At 39.2% G+C, this 18049-nt stretch overlaps 1 protein-coding gene across 5 annotated transcripts in view; it reads right to left on the reverse strand.

The window, feature by feature from the left end:
* Positions 1 to 4752: 4752 nt before the first annotated feature.
* Positions 4753 to 18049, reverse strand: part of GDA (guanine deaminase) — a 116874-nt gene continuing 103577 nt past the window's right edge. For 3 of the 5 annotated variants that reach the window (XM_040449350.1, XM_040449345.1, XM_040449346.1), the window contains 4 exons: positions 14235 to 14381; positions 11284 to 11414; positions 9684 to 9711; positions 4753 to 8807 (listed from right to left, as the gene is read on the reverse strand). In XM_040449350.1, the coding sequence (XP_040305284.1) occupies positions 8737 to 8807; positions 9684 to 9711; positions 11284 to 11414; positions 14235 to 14381 (377 nt within the window). In that variant the 3' untranslated portion in view covers positions 4753 to 8736. Of the gene's footprint in view, positions 8808 to 9683; positions 9712 to 11283; positions 11415 to 13269; positions 13316 to 14234; positions 14382 to 18049 lie in introns of those variants that run through there. The other 2 variants (XM_040449347.1, XM_040449349.1) reach the window with 2 other exon arrangements.

Genomic DNA, 18049 nt, shown 5'->3' on the forward strand with positions numbered 1-18049 from the left:
GCTTAAGTCACCAGAGGATATTGAGGTAGGTCACGAAGTGGCAGGGCAGTAGGGAGCCACAGCGGCCCCGGGTCTCCAGTTGGATCAGGGCCTCACCTGTGCCGGAGCCCCTGCGTCTCCAGTTCCAGACTCAGGAAAATTCGACCTCTGGGTGTTTACAAGCAGGATTCATCTCTCCGGTTTCTCGTGGTGGCCGGGGCATACGTGGCTGGCAGCTTGTCTTTCTCCAGCAGCCGTGCACACGGTGTGCTAACAACACATTTGCCCCATGAACAGGTAAAGGACCCTGGTTGCACGCGAGGCTCACAGTCCTGCACTCAGTGAATGACACACCTTCTCTCTTCACTATTCATGCCTCCTACCACACCCGGTCCTTGTCTTCACCAGGATGCTCCTCTTTGAAACACATCGACCTGACCTCACCGAGGTCACAATACAGTTCATAAGCCCCAGTCCAGACCTGCTGAACCAGAGTCTCTAGGAAGAAGGGCCTGGAAACCCTCATTCTGAATCAACACCCCTGGTGACCATTATGGTCACTGGGTTAGTCCATCTCAATCTTAGCTTACTTTTTTCAGAGGTCATGTTCTTTATGAGGACTGCTGTTGCTCATGCTGAATGCTCCTTTTGGAAGGTTCTTTTGAGAACCTTCACATGGAAAATAAATTCCTATTCTTCTTTACAGCTCAAGAATTGCGACACCTCTGTGTCACCTTCTTTTCTTCTGTGACACTGTCACCACTAGCCCTTGCCTCTGTTTTCCCTGCCCACCATGTACCCAACACACCCCAGCCTTCCCCTGTAAACACTCTACACATGTGTCATGAACGTCATAATTGACTTCTCTGCCTAGTTCTCTCACCAACCATCCCAGATCGAGTTCCTCAAAGAGATAAACATCGCTTTTATTTTTATTTTTTGTTACTTGAAAGAGAGAGAGTGCACAAGCAAAAGAGGGGAAGAGGGAAAGATAAAAGGGGGGGAGAGAGAGAGAGAGAGAGAGAGAGAGAGAGAGAGAGAGAATCCTAAGCAGGTTCCATGCTCAGCATGGAGCTTGATGTGGTGCTCAATCCCATAGCCCTTGGATCATGACCTGAGCCACAATTGAGAATCAGACGCTCAACCAACTGAGCCACCCAGGCACCTTGAACGTTATTTTTAACCCTTGAAACTGGGCCATGCCTGGTATCTCGTGTGCATTTAATAAAATATCACTTGAATGAATATGGTTTAAAACTTACCAACTTTCACGATGAGTAAATAAAACATTACTTACTAGGCTGTAATTTATGCTTCCTGCAGGGATGGGTTTCTATCTACCTTTTTTAAAAGAAGGAATTCTGGGGCGCCTGGGTGGCGCAGTCGGTTAAGCGTCCGACTTCAGCCAGGTCACGATCTCGCGGTCCGTGAGTTCGAGCCCCGCGTCGGGCTCTGGGCTGATGGCTCAGAGCCTGGAGCCTGTTTCCGATTCTGTGTCTCCCTCTCTCTCTGCCCCTCCCCCGTTCATGCTCTGTCTCTCTCTGTCGCAAAAATAAATAAACGTTGAAAAAATAAATAAATAAAAGAAGCAATTCATTAATCTTAAGTACTCACTGCTACCAATAAGAAGCATGAGAACAGCCATGTGCATTTCAGTGCAATTTGATCGATTAACTGCGATTTCCTTTGGAAGCAATTGCGCCATGTTAAATGGTCTACAGTGTCACAAACCATGTGTAATGAAGACTTTGTATGCATTGATGTTGACTTCTTTCTTATTTTATCTGGGCAGTAATTTTATAAGGAACATGAGGAGTTTGTACAAGTTTCTACAGACTGGGTTTTCTCTGCCCATGTGTTACAATAAATAGCCCACTTGCAAGAGATAGCACAGTTGTCCTGGACATCAAAAAAATCTGTCACCGAGCTTCACACGACAACAACCACAAACACCCTAAAGTCCACAATTTCTCTTTTACATCCGCGCGACGGAGCCATTGCCATGGGGTTTTACTGGATGCGTTGCCTGCCCCTGCATCGTGCCAGGACGTGTTTATGATGCCGAAGGGGTCCGTGGCACTTGCATAAATTAATCCAGAAGATGTAATTGGCTAAGTCTGATGCATCTTTCATAGTTCTGCCAGGAGAAAAATGTTCATGGATTAAAAGAAGCGTACACACTGCTTTCTCCTGAGGCTCTTAACTTCTCCTTTGAAATAACAAAAGCCTCTCATTTCCTCATCGGTTTAGAGGCTTCAGTGGAGATTTTCAAAGTGCTTGCCGAGCGCAAAGCCATCCTTGCACTGGTTGCCAAGTTCAGGTGACAGTGGACTCAACTTTTGCAGGAAGACAAAAAACAAAACAAAAACAAACAAACAAAAAAACCCACCAAAGCTGCTTAAAGTCTCTCCAGTGCTCCAGGAAGCAAATTTAGAAATTAAAAAACAAGAGTAAAACTCTTCCTAAGATTATTCAATTCAGATTTGTGGCTTTGTTTGAGAGAAGTAAAAACAAAAGTCTGATTTGGAGACCGTCCAAGATTGGGACAGAAATTAACTTCACAGTGGGACACCTGAGTGGTTCAGTCGGTTAAGTGACTGACTCTCGATTTCAGCTCAAGTCATGATCTCACAGTTTGTGAGATCAAGCCCCACATAAGGCTTTTCACTGACAGCATGGAGCCTGCTTAGGATTCTCTCTCTCCCTTTCTCTCTGCCCCTCCACTGCTGGCTTGCACGTGCACTCTCTCTCTCAAAATAAATCAACAAACATGTAAAAAAATTAATTTCCCAGTGAAGCTTCAAGGCTCTTGAAGCTTCAAGTTTTCAAGCAAGTATGAGAACCTTTTGTTATCAGACTGAATGATAATATTTCTAGGGACTTTATTTCTTGTATGTTGCATTTTACAGCTATGACTTTGAGCTCTCTACAGATGCGGAATGAAGTTTGCTTAATTCCCTATAGGGGTGGGCACAGTCCAGGCGACTGAGGAGGGCTCAAGTGGCCTGTGAAACTCCATTTCATCTGTTCATATTTTCTTTGATCACTTTTTATGTATAGGCAAAAGAATGTTTTATTTGGGGGGCACCCGGCCAACTCAGTAGAGCATGTGATTCTTGATCTCGGGGTTGTAAGTTCGCGCTCCACATCGGGTGTAGAGGTCACTTAAAAATAAAATCTTTTTTAAAAAACGTTTTATTTTTTTCTGAGTTACCACTGAAAGATTTCCCACTAAAGTCTTTCCCATGGAGAATACTTTTTTTAGCGATCTTTCTCTCTTCCCACCTCAAAATATAGACTCAACTCATACAGAAGCATGAAAAACCCAAGAAGTATAGCAAATTTAATGTCATTTTACAATGATGGTGTAGGCGGGCTTGATGGTAAAAGCAGATGAGTCTGAATTCTTAAAAAAAAAATAATTACACTTTAAAATAATGTTCTATCACTTTAAAGAACAGAGACTAACTCCCTTTTTCCATTTCATTTTAATTTTTTCCTCTTATCCCATTTTAAAACAAGATTAAAAAAACCCCAAAACTCAAAACCTGTTCCCGTTGGTTAATACTTAGGGGTCCTGTTCCTTTAACTGAGTGACCTCCCCGTGGAGTTTTCAAACACCCTACCACAGGTTCGATTTTGCTACTAGCGAGTATTTTTATACCTAAACCTTATTTTATTGAAATCCCTAATTTAGTACCATGCAATAATTTGCACATGTCTGTTAATTAACTATTACAGAACTCTGTGCCCACGGTTGCAAATTAGGCACACGTTATCGCTAGCTTAGGCGCCTGAGAATTCTCTTCTGGGTATTTTCACTAAGTTGTTCTTCAGGAGGAAGAAAAGATGCTTCGTGGCTTGCTCAGAAAATTGAGGGTGAATTTAAAGACCAAATCTTCTACCACTTTCTTATGCTTCGTGTTATAAAGAAAAAATGAACATCATAGCTCCAGGGGGGGAGAAATCAGATTTAATCCTTACAGAATATTTTTATGCGCAGAGAGATCCTTAACATCACTTGGTTTAGATTCTAAAAAATAAACTGATAAAAATACAGTTCAAATTATTTTTATTTCTGTTCAGTCTGTATTCATTTTAAAAATAATAACTACCACATGGTGAGCCCTCACTTGGTCTCAGATGCTCTCCAGGGAGCTGGCCATGTATTATTCTATTTAATCCTCACTACTCTGAGGCAGGTACTTAGGTCAGGCCCCAATCACAGAATGGGGTCATGGAGACTTAAACAGCTCAAAAGACACTAGAAATTCCGCTTCCACACTGCAGCTGCCAGCCCACCAGGACCAAGAAACCAACCTGCGAAATCACTATCAGCATAAAAAAAACTTAGAAGAAAATATCATAGAACAGAACACAAAAGGATGGAACAGAGTAATAGTGCAGAAAGTAGCCCGGGGCATCACAGTTACGGAGAGTATTATTTTGTGAGAGTTTTGTTTTAAATCCACATGCACATATGTTAGGTATGAACTAATTCTTGATGCTCAAGTGCATTTCTGACTCTGGGTTGTGACTTTGGAAAATAGGAAATTTGTGCAGAAATCAAAAGCGATCGCAATCTGATTCTGAAGGGCTGACATTATAGCTTAATTTTTTAAAGTTATGTATATTATCTGTCATAAAATGTCCTGGTACATGTTGGTCCACAGCTAAATATTCTGTTTTTAAAATTTCACGTTAAAAGGAGGAAAGCATTGTAAGATTAATCTCCCTTCTGTCAGAATGATAGAACTCACAACAACAAAAAAATGTAAACACAAAATCTCATTTATTTTTGTCTGAAGCACAAAGGAGTTCACTCAGCACATGAACAGTAAGCAAATCACACAAATATTGAGTAAAAATGTCCCCATGAATACACACATATATATTCTTGAAAGCAGCAATCAAGAGCTTAACAACCATGGAAGGTGGTTTTCGATAGAGAATGCTTTCTGACAGGCTCTTGAGTAGGAAGTGGACAGGTAAGTCAATGCCATGTAATATCTGTGACTCAAGTCACTTGAACCCCGTGGACTCTGAAAGCCATCTTGGAATTTATACTGACGTCCATCACTGGCCTGTTCAACTTTTGCATTTCAGTAAATTCGGATCAGATTTACAAACTAACCCCTCAGCCCTCAATCTCTCGCCTTTGGGGCTGTGGGAGGGAAAGGACGGGTGTGAAAACATGCATGGGGACCAATGCTAGGGCTTGCCAACAGTGTCCCTTCCTTCATCTTTGCACTTGTTTCCACACTTTTCCTTTAGAGACACTGAAAAGGGTTGGGGTCCAAAATCATACCTAAAGGGGCTAGGTAGACCTGAAGTTGCAAATATCTCTTCTAATATTCATAACAATCCATGTAATCTGAAAATTATTTCAAGACGTTGCCATGACACAATTCTTCGTCTAACTTATAAAATTCCGAACACTCCTTTCAGACATGTGAATGTGTCCAGAAGCATCATCAACTTTAAAAAAATGGACAAAAATGAAAAGATGTCCCGGAGGCTACTTACTACACAAGCCTCCACTTCTGGAGATCTTTTAGGTATAGCACAAGGTAGAACTGATCCAACGTGCCTTCCAGCTTGCCTTGAAAGCCTTCCATATGTCTAGTTCTGAGGTGAAAAGATTAAAAATAGGAAGAGTCTGGAAGGGAGTGAAGATTCAAAATACATTGCTGGATCTCACATCCATTATGTTTCCTCTCTGACATCTCAGCTTTAGTTGCCAACAGGGATTTCAAGGGCACAGTTCAAAATCAGCTGAGCGTAACAGGAGTGTTTCCAACTACTTTCCTCCCTTCACCATGCAGAATTCTCACGGAAGTGAAAAAGAGATTCAGAGGGGTTCAATTTTCGCAATAATAACTCAGAAAGATCTCCTCCTGCCATGAAGGGAGCTAGTTCAAGACACTCTCTTGGATTCTAGAGCCCTTGACAATTAAATCAGAGAAGGAGCTTATGAAGGGAGCAGGGTCTCAGTCTCAGGTTATGATTATGAGGACAACCTCTCGGGCCCTAGTCCCATGTTCCATTCCCTTTTGGAAATTCAGTGCACCTTAGCTGCTCGGCCTGCAGTGCAGCTCGGCCGGTGTTCTGTTGTAAAAAGTACCTTTGAAATGTGTGCTAGTCACCACTATTGAATCAGTTTTTACCTGCTAATGTGTATGCCACTAAAAGTACCATAAAACCCGAGGCAAACAGTGCCAGGTGAGGTGAGGGGGCTGATAAGAAGTCTCAATTAATTCTTTCTTTCCTGTCAGAGAGAAAAATATTCAAACATAAAGTGACAAACCGTGTTGGGTTGAAATACCGCCTGTCCACAATTCAGAAAGTTAAGCCGCATGAGGCAAAGCCAAGGTTTCAAAGTGTAGAGCATTTGGCCACATGTATGGCCAATGCCTGTAGCGCTGCGAAAAGCATATGCGACGTTCGGAACACGGCACTTGGAGAAACCAAACACGTAAGTTGTAAGTGATGCAGGGAGATCAAACTACATGTAAACATGTCAACACATTCTATTTTTACTAGAAAAGATAGTAGGGTCTCAACATCCTACTGGGCTACATTTAATGTTCGACAAATCGGTGGTATAGATCCATTCTACTTGTCGCTGATGCTGCACTTACTTAGATACACCGCGTATGAATCCTTAGTCTAAATGAAAACTGATGTTCAACGTCAAAATGTACATCTTTAAGGAAGGTACAAGTGTAGGATCTTGCAAAAGCTGGGGATAGCCGCTGCCTATTAGTGGATTTTGCGTGTCTCATCCAAATTCTTAAGCCCGCCCCTGTGGGTTAGACACCAGGTAATCATGTTCCTTTGTCAGGGACTAGGAGGCAGAGCAGCAAACACTCAGTCAACACTACAGAGAAATGGGGAGAAAACTGGCGGGGCCTTGTTGACATAGCTCGGGAATTAGGAATTCTGGAAATACAGAGATTGACACCGGAAACTGAATTTACTGAGTTACTTTATATCCCACAACACAAACTCTGTCGTTGTTGTTGTTGTTTTAAAATGAGATCAAATTGTGAGTCGACGGGACTCAAATAAGAAAAGTTCTTAAAAAGAATAAAAATGAGATCAGTAGGTGTTGTGTATACAAAATCAATTATAAAAGTGTTTCCACCGGGAAAACAAAAACAAAAAACAAAAAGGAGGCAAATCAAATTACTGCTGAGTTAGCATAACTATGTGAGAACAAAGTATAGTACAAGAGGAATTTGGTCTTAGTTCGGTAAATATGGAGTTAGCTATATGATATTACATAAAGTTCTCTCTCTAAAGTAAATAATAAAGAGTCACACTTAAGCTCTAAGCATGAGTGTTATGATATATTAAGAAAATCTATTCCTTTTCCATATTGGTTTATAGTATTTGGAATTAAACGAGAAAAATGTAGTATTTAAGTGACAGTCACATCAATACTTCTTAAGGGTTTATCATAAAGTCAATTTGTTTTTAATTATAGGGTATGGGAAAGCGCACTGTAAGAGTTGGGAGGCATAACAATACTTTTTGCTTTGTTTCATGTTCCTAGATGTCTAGTACAGATTAAGTCCTATTAATATAACTATTACGTGGGACATCTACATAGTTTTCATTATCCTAAAATTCTGATGTCCTGAAAATTACTTGAAGTAAAAAGTCAATAGGATAAAATTGAAACACAGAGTACTTTCGATAAGCAGGATTTAAAGATTTGTAACAATATTTTTAGTTGAATTTGTCCTTCATTTCAAAGTTCTAACAGATTGATATCCGAGTATGAAATTTTCAGCAACGGTGGCATTACTCTTGGAGAGAATACGTCATTGCAATGGAACCCTTCCTTTTAGTACTGACGGATCCTTGACATCCAGCACTTACCCCAGTTTAGGATGACCAGTCTACACAACAGTGTGGAGTATGGAATGTGTTTCTCTTCTAATAACACGGAAGCAATAATAGCGTCACATAGTTATACTTTAAGGTGATTCTGAAGTACACAAAAATATCACTATTTATGCCATGTAGTTATATGAATAATATTCCTAAGAGACTTTAAATCTTTAATACCCAACCTCTGTCGAACACTTTGAAGCACAGAACTGTATTAAGAAAGCATGTAGCATCCAGTTTCTGACATTTCATGCCCAAAGAAGGCAAAGCACAACAATAACATCTCTGAAATGCAAATTCCATTAAGTGCAAATTTCTAGAACACAAGGTCAATCTAGAAACACATTTTAAAATTCAACAAGTTCTCTTCTGAAATTAATATGCTCAGCATTTAATTTTCAAACATAATCTGAATTGATTTTCCAATGTCTGCTCATAGTCTAACTTTTTCTGCCTCATAAAAATATATCCACTGTTTCATTCTCCATTTCTGATTTTCACATTTATTAGCTCAAAGTATCTAACCTTATAGGAGTATCTTTTCTCTCCACATTTCCAAATATGGAGTGATTTCATTTAAATCTCATAGTAAGAACACCATCAGGAAGAACATTCCCTTATGTTTGAGCTTAAAGTAAATCCGAACAGCTCAAAAGGGAGAAATTTTGAATCCTCCCAAACAGAGTTGAGAATTAATGCAACTTCCTTCAAATGATTTGTCAAGTGAATACTGTAACTAGACACAGAAAGAGATAGTCATCCCAAGAACAAGATACTATTTTTTGACTTTCTAACTCCGCCCGGGCACAAGGGAGACGCAGAACCACGTGATCCCAGAGCTGGTAGAGGCCAAGGGTCTTACACTGAGCTTGAAAAGGGTACCACCTGCTTTCCGCCCACGTAAACTTCTTCAATATTTCGGTCATCTCCTGAAAGAAAAATGAGAGAATCATTCATCAAGGGCTTTTATGTCTGGAGTATTCTAATTGCTACCGGGCGGGTTTTAGAAACAAATACCACTTCTATGAGAGAAAACGCACAAAGGTGCCTTTTTTCTCTCAGATTGTTTCTCATCTGGACAAGGGGACATGGCCAAGGGAAGATGTTGCCTCGAATTTGAGGATTAGGGTTGGAATTCTGCATCTAAGGCAGAAATCACAGAAAGTTGGGTCCGCTCCCTTTCAGCTGGAGTGGTTTGCATTTCCAGCACCAAATGTAAAGGAAATACTATCTTTACACCTCAGAATCATACTCTGGGTGGTGAGGTGGAAGGCCTGCAGGAAGTGAGCTCAAGAAATAGCACCTGCGTCTCTCCCATGTCAGGTTTATGCAGGACTCAGAGCTCAGTGGACCAAGTGGAGGCAAGGTAGAGCCTTCGGTACTCTTTATTTCTCTCTCTCAGTGAACGGAATGGAATGTGAGTACATTAAAACAAAACAAAACACAAAAAACCACACGCAGTGAGACGCCACCACAAACATCACAAATACGACATGGCAGGGTAGCCTTGGGGGGGCGGACAGAGCGAATGTAGGAGGAAGAGACAGGATGGCCCCTCCCCTGGGCCTGCCTGCCATTCCTCAGCTTTGGGTTTATCTCGCAGAGAGGCATGTGCATTTCAAATAGTGCCTTTAAATAGTATGCCCTAAATGGGCTTGATGCTGAGAAATGTTAAAATAAAATAATAAACCAAATAAAATGGCCACGCATAGGGTTTAGCCTGTGGTGCCACAAATATAGGGAGCCATACCCAAGAAAGAGACAAGCAAAGATTTTATTTCCCACAGAGACATATATCCACCTACCTACATAGAGGAACTTCTGGATAACAGCCTAAAATACAAAATAGAATAATAATAAGAAAAAAAATTCTGTGCATTTAGGAAAGTAAATTCATAGCCAATAGCGGTTGGCAAAGCACAGACACAGAAATGTATTTCTCAATGGCAAAATCTACTCTATTAGTGAAAAAGAAATGGTCTTTTGCTTAAAAAATAATCCTGGCTATTAACAAATGTTTATCCATTATGTAAAAGTTCTTGGCATGTGATATTGAAATCTTCAGAGAAAAGTGTTACATAAATTAAAGAAATTAATTTAATAAAATAATTCAAATATTTTAAGAGGTGTATAAGAAAAGTGGGTGAATGGGACTCAGCCCTATTCCCACAAATTTACTTTAATGAAGGGGTAAAAGAATAAATAAGTAATATAAAAATAACAAATGGTACCACCTTCAAGCAATCTGGCATCTTTCTTCTAAAAACCTTGACAAGTTATATATAATGTCCTGTTTACTCTCACCAGTGTATCGATGTATAAGTAGTAGTGATGAGGAGAACAAATGCAAAAGAAATGTAGACAAAGTTAAATTTCCCTAGAACTTGCAGCCCATTGACAAATACTTGAGACAGGCAGAGTAGGACATTCCTCAAGGAACTCAAAACTGCTTTGATGTTAACACTTTGCTAGAGGTAAAATGCAACCTTCCTTGACAATAGCCACGACTTCCAGGATCCTATGAGTCTTCTTTAACATGTGAAAATACCTTCTAGAAACTTCCTTTGTCTTTACCACCCTTGCCCACCACCACCACTTAAAAGTATATAATCAATTGTTCCTCACAATTCCAGAGCAGCTCTTCCTGCCCAAGGGTCCTGTCTCCATGCTTAAATAAAAACATCTTTTTGCACCACAAACGTCTCAAGAATTCTTTCCTGATCATTCGCTCCCAGCCCTCATCACATCAGTAATAGTTAATTACTTTCTAGAAAAACTCAGTTTTATAAAGAGTTGTTAGGAAGAACCAGTTTAGACATAGAAAAAATATTTTAAAACAAGAGGAACAAGGTAATAAAACTCATTTTCTTATAAAGTTAAGAAAATCAAGGTAGCATTGTGGTCAAGAGGCCAGACTCTGGAAGTCAGAAAGTCCTGGGCTGGAATCCAAACTGTATCTACTAACTACTAATTACTAGCCAGGAGTCCTTAGGTAAATCACTTAACTTCCATTAGGCCTCACTGCCCATGTGAGCAACGAGAGATATTAACAGCATTTGCGTGTCATTAAGAGTCATTCTAATGGTTGATCAAAAAGGATGCATGGAAGTACTTAATCCCATACTACTTAGCACATAGCAAGTGATCAATAAGGAATAGGTATATTGTGGCTTCTTGTAGTCAAATACATTCAAATATACAAGTATCTTCAAGATACCGATTTCTGTCAGTACCATTATTCACATTGCATTGGCAAATGATAAACAGTTGAAAAGGATCTAGCGTCCCTTTTAAGATCCTCCTGCATTCCATGAAAAGTTGCAGTTTCTATCTTTTTTTCTATAGGGAAGATATTGTGACTACTTCATGAAATCTATGCCTTCTGATGAAATTTATTTTACTTACTTCCGACGGATCACCAAAAAAATCCCCAGAAAACAAGTCAATGGGAGAGTCAGACGCTTTGGGGTTGATCAGGAGGGCATCAAATTCCTTGCCCACTTCAAAGTTTCCAATCTCTTTTTCCAGCCCCAGGGCTACAGGGTGGAATAAATTAATAAACAGTCAGTCTTTGGAGCCATCAGGTGGTGAAAATGTCCCAGTTTGCAAGGACAGAATCTGCCAACATATCACTAGAAAAAGTTAGTATCTTAGTGTGAAGCAGAAAAGCTCTCTCCTTCCAAGCGGTCCTAAAACTTTGACATACAGAAAGCAGAATAAGGACAGAGAAAGCAAAATCTAAGAATCAAGACAGTTCCCCTCATCACCACGATCTACGATTCGGATGGCGTCGGTCTATCTCAGCTCTGTCAGTGCATTTCACAGTCCAGCTGGTCTATGATTTCCATTCATCCCTCAAACAAACATGACAATTGACATAATATCTTTCTTCTTCTTCCCTCTCCTTCTCCCCTCACATTCCAGCTTTTTTCCTTGCCCTTTTTGTTCCATGAAACAGCTGACTGGATTTATTTTCATGGCAGTGAAATGAACCTCGAGTCAATAAAAAAAAATAAGTATCCTTTTACATATTTGCGAATGCAGGCATATCCATCATAAGTTCCTCGGTTTACATCCTGTGACTGGAGAAAATTCGCTTCTGAAAGTAAATAGATCCCCATAACTCAAGAGTCCCAACACTTTTGAAAGCAGACTGATTTCTCTGTACCCTCAAGGGCTTTCTGGTTGCCAGGGAAGAAGAATGGTTTTCTAAAATAGGCATGGGTCAATAACATCTATTGACTTGATCCATCGCAAAGCTAGACTTCATGTTCCATGAATATTGGATGTCAAGGAAGAACATCTGTCACTTATGATTTAGTTTCAGAAGATGGGAGTGGTTGGCTTTCCTAGTCAATAAAGGTATTAAGTCTAAAGCTCCTTAAAGGCTGTAATTTAAGTGTGCACTGAGGTGCCAAATGGAAGCATGCGTAAAAGGAAGGCCAGCTGGAGGGCAGCATTATTTATTTGAATTTTTACATGTGTTGGTTGTATTCTGTTACAGGAAGGATAGAGTCCAATGTGAAAATACTGGATTACGTATCTCTGTCAGACAATATCTGGTACATTATATTTCTACATATGGATATCCAGTAGTCTTTTGGCAATTGTCTAAGCACTGATGTAGAAATCCTACTTGTTCTTAAAAGATTATTTAAAGGGCAATTCCTTTATTCTCAGAAAAGAAAAAGAGTGTGTAGCTAAAGAATTCTTTTAGGAAGACAGGGGTGTAAAAAGAATTCGAAAAGGTTAAAGGCAGTTAGGTGACCTCTACTAATTATGTGGGGAAGGACCAAATGTAATAGAAAATCAGCGGAAATTCTCTCCTCCTTTACCAATTACAATCTACTTCTTTTTGCCTTTGACAAAGAAGTATAACAAATATGAGTCTTTAATGACCGTATTCAACATAAAATGGTTGTGTGTTTAATAGGCCAGAGAACCGGCTTCATTTGCCAGTGTAATGGTATATATAAACTAACTGAGCTAATCATTAGAAGCTGGAAAGTCAGGCATGAACTAACCAAAAAAGACACAATTGCTTCCGTAAATTTGTAAATTGGTCTAAATTCAGATTATTGCAGAGAGGCCCAGCAGGGCTGGTAAGCAGTTCAGATACGTTTCAGGAAATGCAGTTTTGCAGCCTTGGAGCAAATGTCTCTGCGAGGGTGATTTATGCACATCCTGATCTTGAGAGTGAATGTAAAGGCTGTGGCAAGCTGGGAAGATGCCACAGTTTAAACAGGGAACTGTTCATCTCATTTCCCTCATAGTGTCATAGAGGCACAAGCTAAGGAGAAGAAATTTCATCACAGGAAGATCAGTGGCCCAGAAAATAGATTTAAACGCTATACAGCCAAGACAGAAAAGGATTTGGTAAGCACCCCATACCAGCTTGATCACATACAGGATCCTGATGAAGCACCTCACAGAGAGTCTAGAATAAAAAAAGCACCATTTAAGTACAATCCATTCGCACCCCGAAAATAAGATGGTAGGCCAGCTACTCACACTCAGATGCACAAACGGACTGGGGGTGGGGGTGGGGAGTGTCACACTTGTTTTTAAAAATGGGCGATTTAAAACTTGGAACTTCAGAAAACGAAATCATTAGGAAAATGCCAAGAGCATGACCTCTACTTGTGTTTTGTTTTTTTCAATGTTCTTTATGGCATTCATCATAGCCCCAAACATTCAAAGAAGAGCCAGGAAGTTCTCTTCCCAGGATACTCTCAGCTACTATCATCCTGCATTTCTAAGATTTATAGAGGAAGGTATCACAGTGCAAGGGTAAGAACCTGCGCTCTGGCATCAGACGATCTGGGTTCAAACCATGGCGCTCTGTACCTTGATGGTTGTGTGTGCCTCATTCAGGTATCTCACTGGTAAGGTGGAATTCGTCGCAGTGGTTATAAGGATTGAGGAACAACATACATAAAGCATGCTGCATACTGCCTGTCATCTGGTGAGAGTTCAGTAGCTCTTGGCTATTATTTTTACTATTATTGTTATCATCACTCAAGCCAACAGAGAGCATGTTACTTGACTCTGGGAAAAAAAACTGATTATTTTAAAGAACTCACATGTGACCATTGCAAATATCCAGCAAAGCAAAATTAATATAATTGTGTGCCGAGCATGTCTTCTGTCAAAGACAGGGGGCTTGCTGAAGAAATGACATCTCCGCCACATATCTGAACCTTAAGTCGCTAAATTTGGGATATGTAATATGAGATACGACAGTCATGAGTATGGGATGCCTGCTGATGCGACCCTCCTGTGCCTTCACGTTGCTTGCAAGGACACAGATCGGCATGGTTGTATACTGTTCAAGAAAGAAAGAAAATGGTCATTACCTTGACTGCCTCCAAGAGTAGCTAGTCTGAAGGCCTCTTTGAGGCTGAGGCTTTTCTCATTTATCTTATTAATTAAAAGTATATTGGAAACCATCACTGCTCTTCTGATTGCATCAAGCATGGAAGATGAATAACCACCGGCCACATCTACGGTAGACAAAATAAAGCCAAAGCAGTCACTTCATGAGATAAATGGAATATGAGGTATATGGAGTACGAGGTATATGAGGTTGGTTTTTTGGTTTTAGTGACTGATATTCAGTCTGCAATATACTTCAAAGAAAAGATCTTATCTAAACACAGAATAGGTATACAGTAACATTTAAAATAATTGAAAACCTGCAATTAGCATCAAATGGATACCTGTATTCCTTTCTTAGGGTTGCCACAACAAATTACCACAAATGTGGTGGCTTAAAGTAGCAGACGTGTATTCTCTCAGAGTTTTGGAGGGCAGAAGTCTTCAATCAAACTGTCGGCGGGGCCATGATCCCTACAAAGGTTCTAGGGAAGAATCTCTCTTTGCTGCTTCAGTTTCTGGTGTCTCCTGCCGTTCCATGGCTTGTGGCAGTATAGCTACAATATGTGCCTCTGCCTTCAAATGGCCTACTTCCCTCTGTCTTTACATGTTGCTCATTTTCTCTTATAAGAACATTCATCATTGGATTTGGGGCCCACCTTAACTCAGAATGACTTCATCTTGGGATCCTTACCTTAATTACATCTGCAAAGACCTTTTTCCAAACAAGGTCACATTTACATGTTCCAGTAGACATCTTTTTTAGGGGGGGGGGCAGAAATGCACAATTCAACCCAGTACAATGCCCAAATGGTTAATAAAGTTAAGGGGAGAAACTCTTATCTCTGAATATTCCCTGAAGCCTCACAGAAGTATGTCTGCATAGTTACGAAGGTAATTTGGGTAACATGAGATTTAAAACAAACTCATGCTCTTATGCCCTAAAATCTCATCCTAACTCTATTCTAATCCAGATGAGAACTTTGGGCATTAAAAAGCTACCTCTTTATGATAATTTTTCAGGGATAGCTTTTAAAATGAACTTAGACATTCTGGAAAATTAGTGTAATAAATGAACAGTGCTGATGTAAACAGCTTTATATGTTGGTTGGCATCATCATCAGATGAGGAATGTGATTTTTAGTGATTTAAATAAAGTCTCTAACCATAATTAAGTTGAAATGCTACGTTTGACAAGAACAAATGTAGAAGTTATTAAATGCATTTGCGTAAATAGATGCCAAGTAAATAAATTAGCATGTTTTATTAAAGGAAAAGTACATCTATAACTAATAAAATACCTTTTATATTTTAAGGGTTCCTTCTGCATTTCCAGGTAGACAAACTTAATTCTCAGTGTCTACATATACTTCAAAAGTGGAAAGTAATAGCCTATTAAGTAATAATCTCTAGACTGCAGTTCACTTCTATGTGCAACTGTCTTCTATGTCCTTGGATAACATGTATAGAATTGTTTTTAGAAATTTTTTTCTTTTAGCAGATGAATACTACCAGAAGATCATCCACTTCTTTGGCAAGTTTTATTACATCTACCTAAGTTATTAGTTCATTTTAATGAAGAAGATATGATATATATGTGTGTATATATATATATATGTGTGTGTGTGTGTATATATATATATACATATATAAATGTATATGTATATATATATACACACACACACACACACACACACACACATATATATATTACACAGGCATATTACACAGGAATATTATTCAGCCATAAAAAATAATGAAATCTTGCCGCTTGCAACAACATGGATGGAGCTAAACAGTATTATGCTAAGCGAAATAAGTCAGTCAGAGAAAGACAAATACCATATGATTTCACTCACATGTAGAATTTAAGAAACAAAACAAGCAAAGTGAAAAAAATAAGAAAAAGAGAGACAAACCAAGAAACAGACTCTTAATTATACAGAACAAACAGATGGCTGTTAGAGGGGAGAGGGGTGAAGGCATGGGTTAAATAGGTGATGGGGATTAAGGAGTATACTTGTCATGATGAGCACGGGGTGATGTATGGGAGTGTTGAATTATTCTATTGCACACCTGAAACAAATATAACACTGTTAACTAACTGGAATTAAAATAAAAACTTAAATTTAAGAAAAGTTATTTGTCCATTTTAGTAACAATCCATTAAATCTTCATTTTACCATAGCTTCAAACTAGAAAAATTTCAGATAAGATTCAGAAATAACGTACTTTTAACTTTGAAAAACATTGTCTGCTTACTTTTTATTGCTAGAACCAAGCAAACGTTAAGTGTAAATGCAGAATAAAAATGCTATCACCATAAGGTATGGAAACATGTAAAGACTGAATATATATTTCAAAATGCAGCTGACCTTTGAACAACACGTGATATGTAGATTTTTTAAATAGAGTACAGTATCGTAAATACATTTTCTCTTCCTTATGATTTTCTTAGTAACATTTTCTATTCTCTAGCTTACTTTAGTATAAGAATACAGTATACAATGCATATAACATACAAAATATGTGCCAACTGACTGTTTATGTTTTGGGTAAGGCTTCCAGTCAACAGTAGGCTATTAACAGTTAAGTTTTGGGAGAGTCAAACTATACACGGATTTTCGACTATGCATGGGGTCAGCATCCCCAACCCCCACATTGTTTAAGGGTCAACTGTATGTGGACAAAGACTGAAAGGAACAAAAACAAAAGCAACGCCATTAGGATGGTATTAACAGGGAAGATTTGACTAATGCAGTTAAAAAAAAAAAACAGGTTTTATGAAATATGACAGAAAGTAGTATTTTCTTCAATATCTAATAAAAACTAACAATATAGAAAGAATAAAGGCAGATTAGAAAACAATGCTATGCAATTCACTGAGAAAATTTTGAGAGCTGTCTTATTATGTTGCTGAGGATCCTATATTCTTCAGTTGTTATGTCAGTAAAGTACCAATAGGAACCATACTGTGCCGAAGAAAGAATGAATGGACCCTGGTATTTAGTCTGGACTATTGGTGTAAGAGTCAAGCTTTTCTTCTGGGAATTTCTGTCCAGAGTAACTAACTTCCTGATCCCTAAGATACCCCAGTGAGCTCAATGGTTTCCCCCTGCCCCCCAACACCTCCCCGCAACACATTTAATGAAGGTAAAATCCCTATTTTATCATATCACAAGAGGCAGCGTGACGGGGTGGAGAGAGAAAGAATGAGTTTTACATTTTACTGACCTGGTTTTAAACTGTGGATCTGGGGCTTTATTGTTTTATAGACCTTTGGTCGGTACCTTATGAACCTCAGTTTTCTCAGAAAATTAAAATAACATGACCTACCTTAACAGTTGCTGAGAAAATCCAATTAAATAGCATAAGTGCAAAGAAATAAGGACTAAAGGATGGAAACTACATGGGGGAACTGGAGGGGGCAAAAAGAATGCATTTTTGCAGAAAATGGATTCCCAAACCCCCAAGTCCCTCTACCATCACAATGAGGAAGAACGATATCATTTGCCAGTCAACACGAAGGACATTATTTACAGGAAGACACTGAAGAAACCATACAAGAGTAAAAACTTGAGCCAAAGGGCAATGGGAAGGTAAAAGCACATGATTAGATATGTGCGTGTGCATTTTGTTTCATTCATTCATTTATTGACCGTCATTTACTGAGCACCTTCTATGTGCTTGATCTATTTAAGCACTCATAAGTAAAAGTTATGGGCTCCACACGAGCCAACTACCTGGCGAAGGAGAAGGAAAAGAGACACATGAACAAACAAATATTAAGTATAGA

Source organism: Herpailurus yagouaroundi, unplaced genomic scaffold (genome assembly GCF_014898765.1).
Source record: "Herpailurus yagouaroundi ecotype Mexico unplaced genomic scaffold, PumYag 199, whole genome shotgun sequence".
NCBI lineage: Eukaryota > Metazoa > Chordata > Mammalia > Carnivora > Felidae > Herpailurus > Herpailurus yagouaroundi.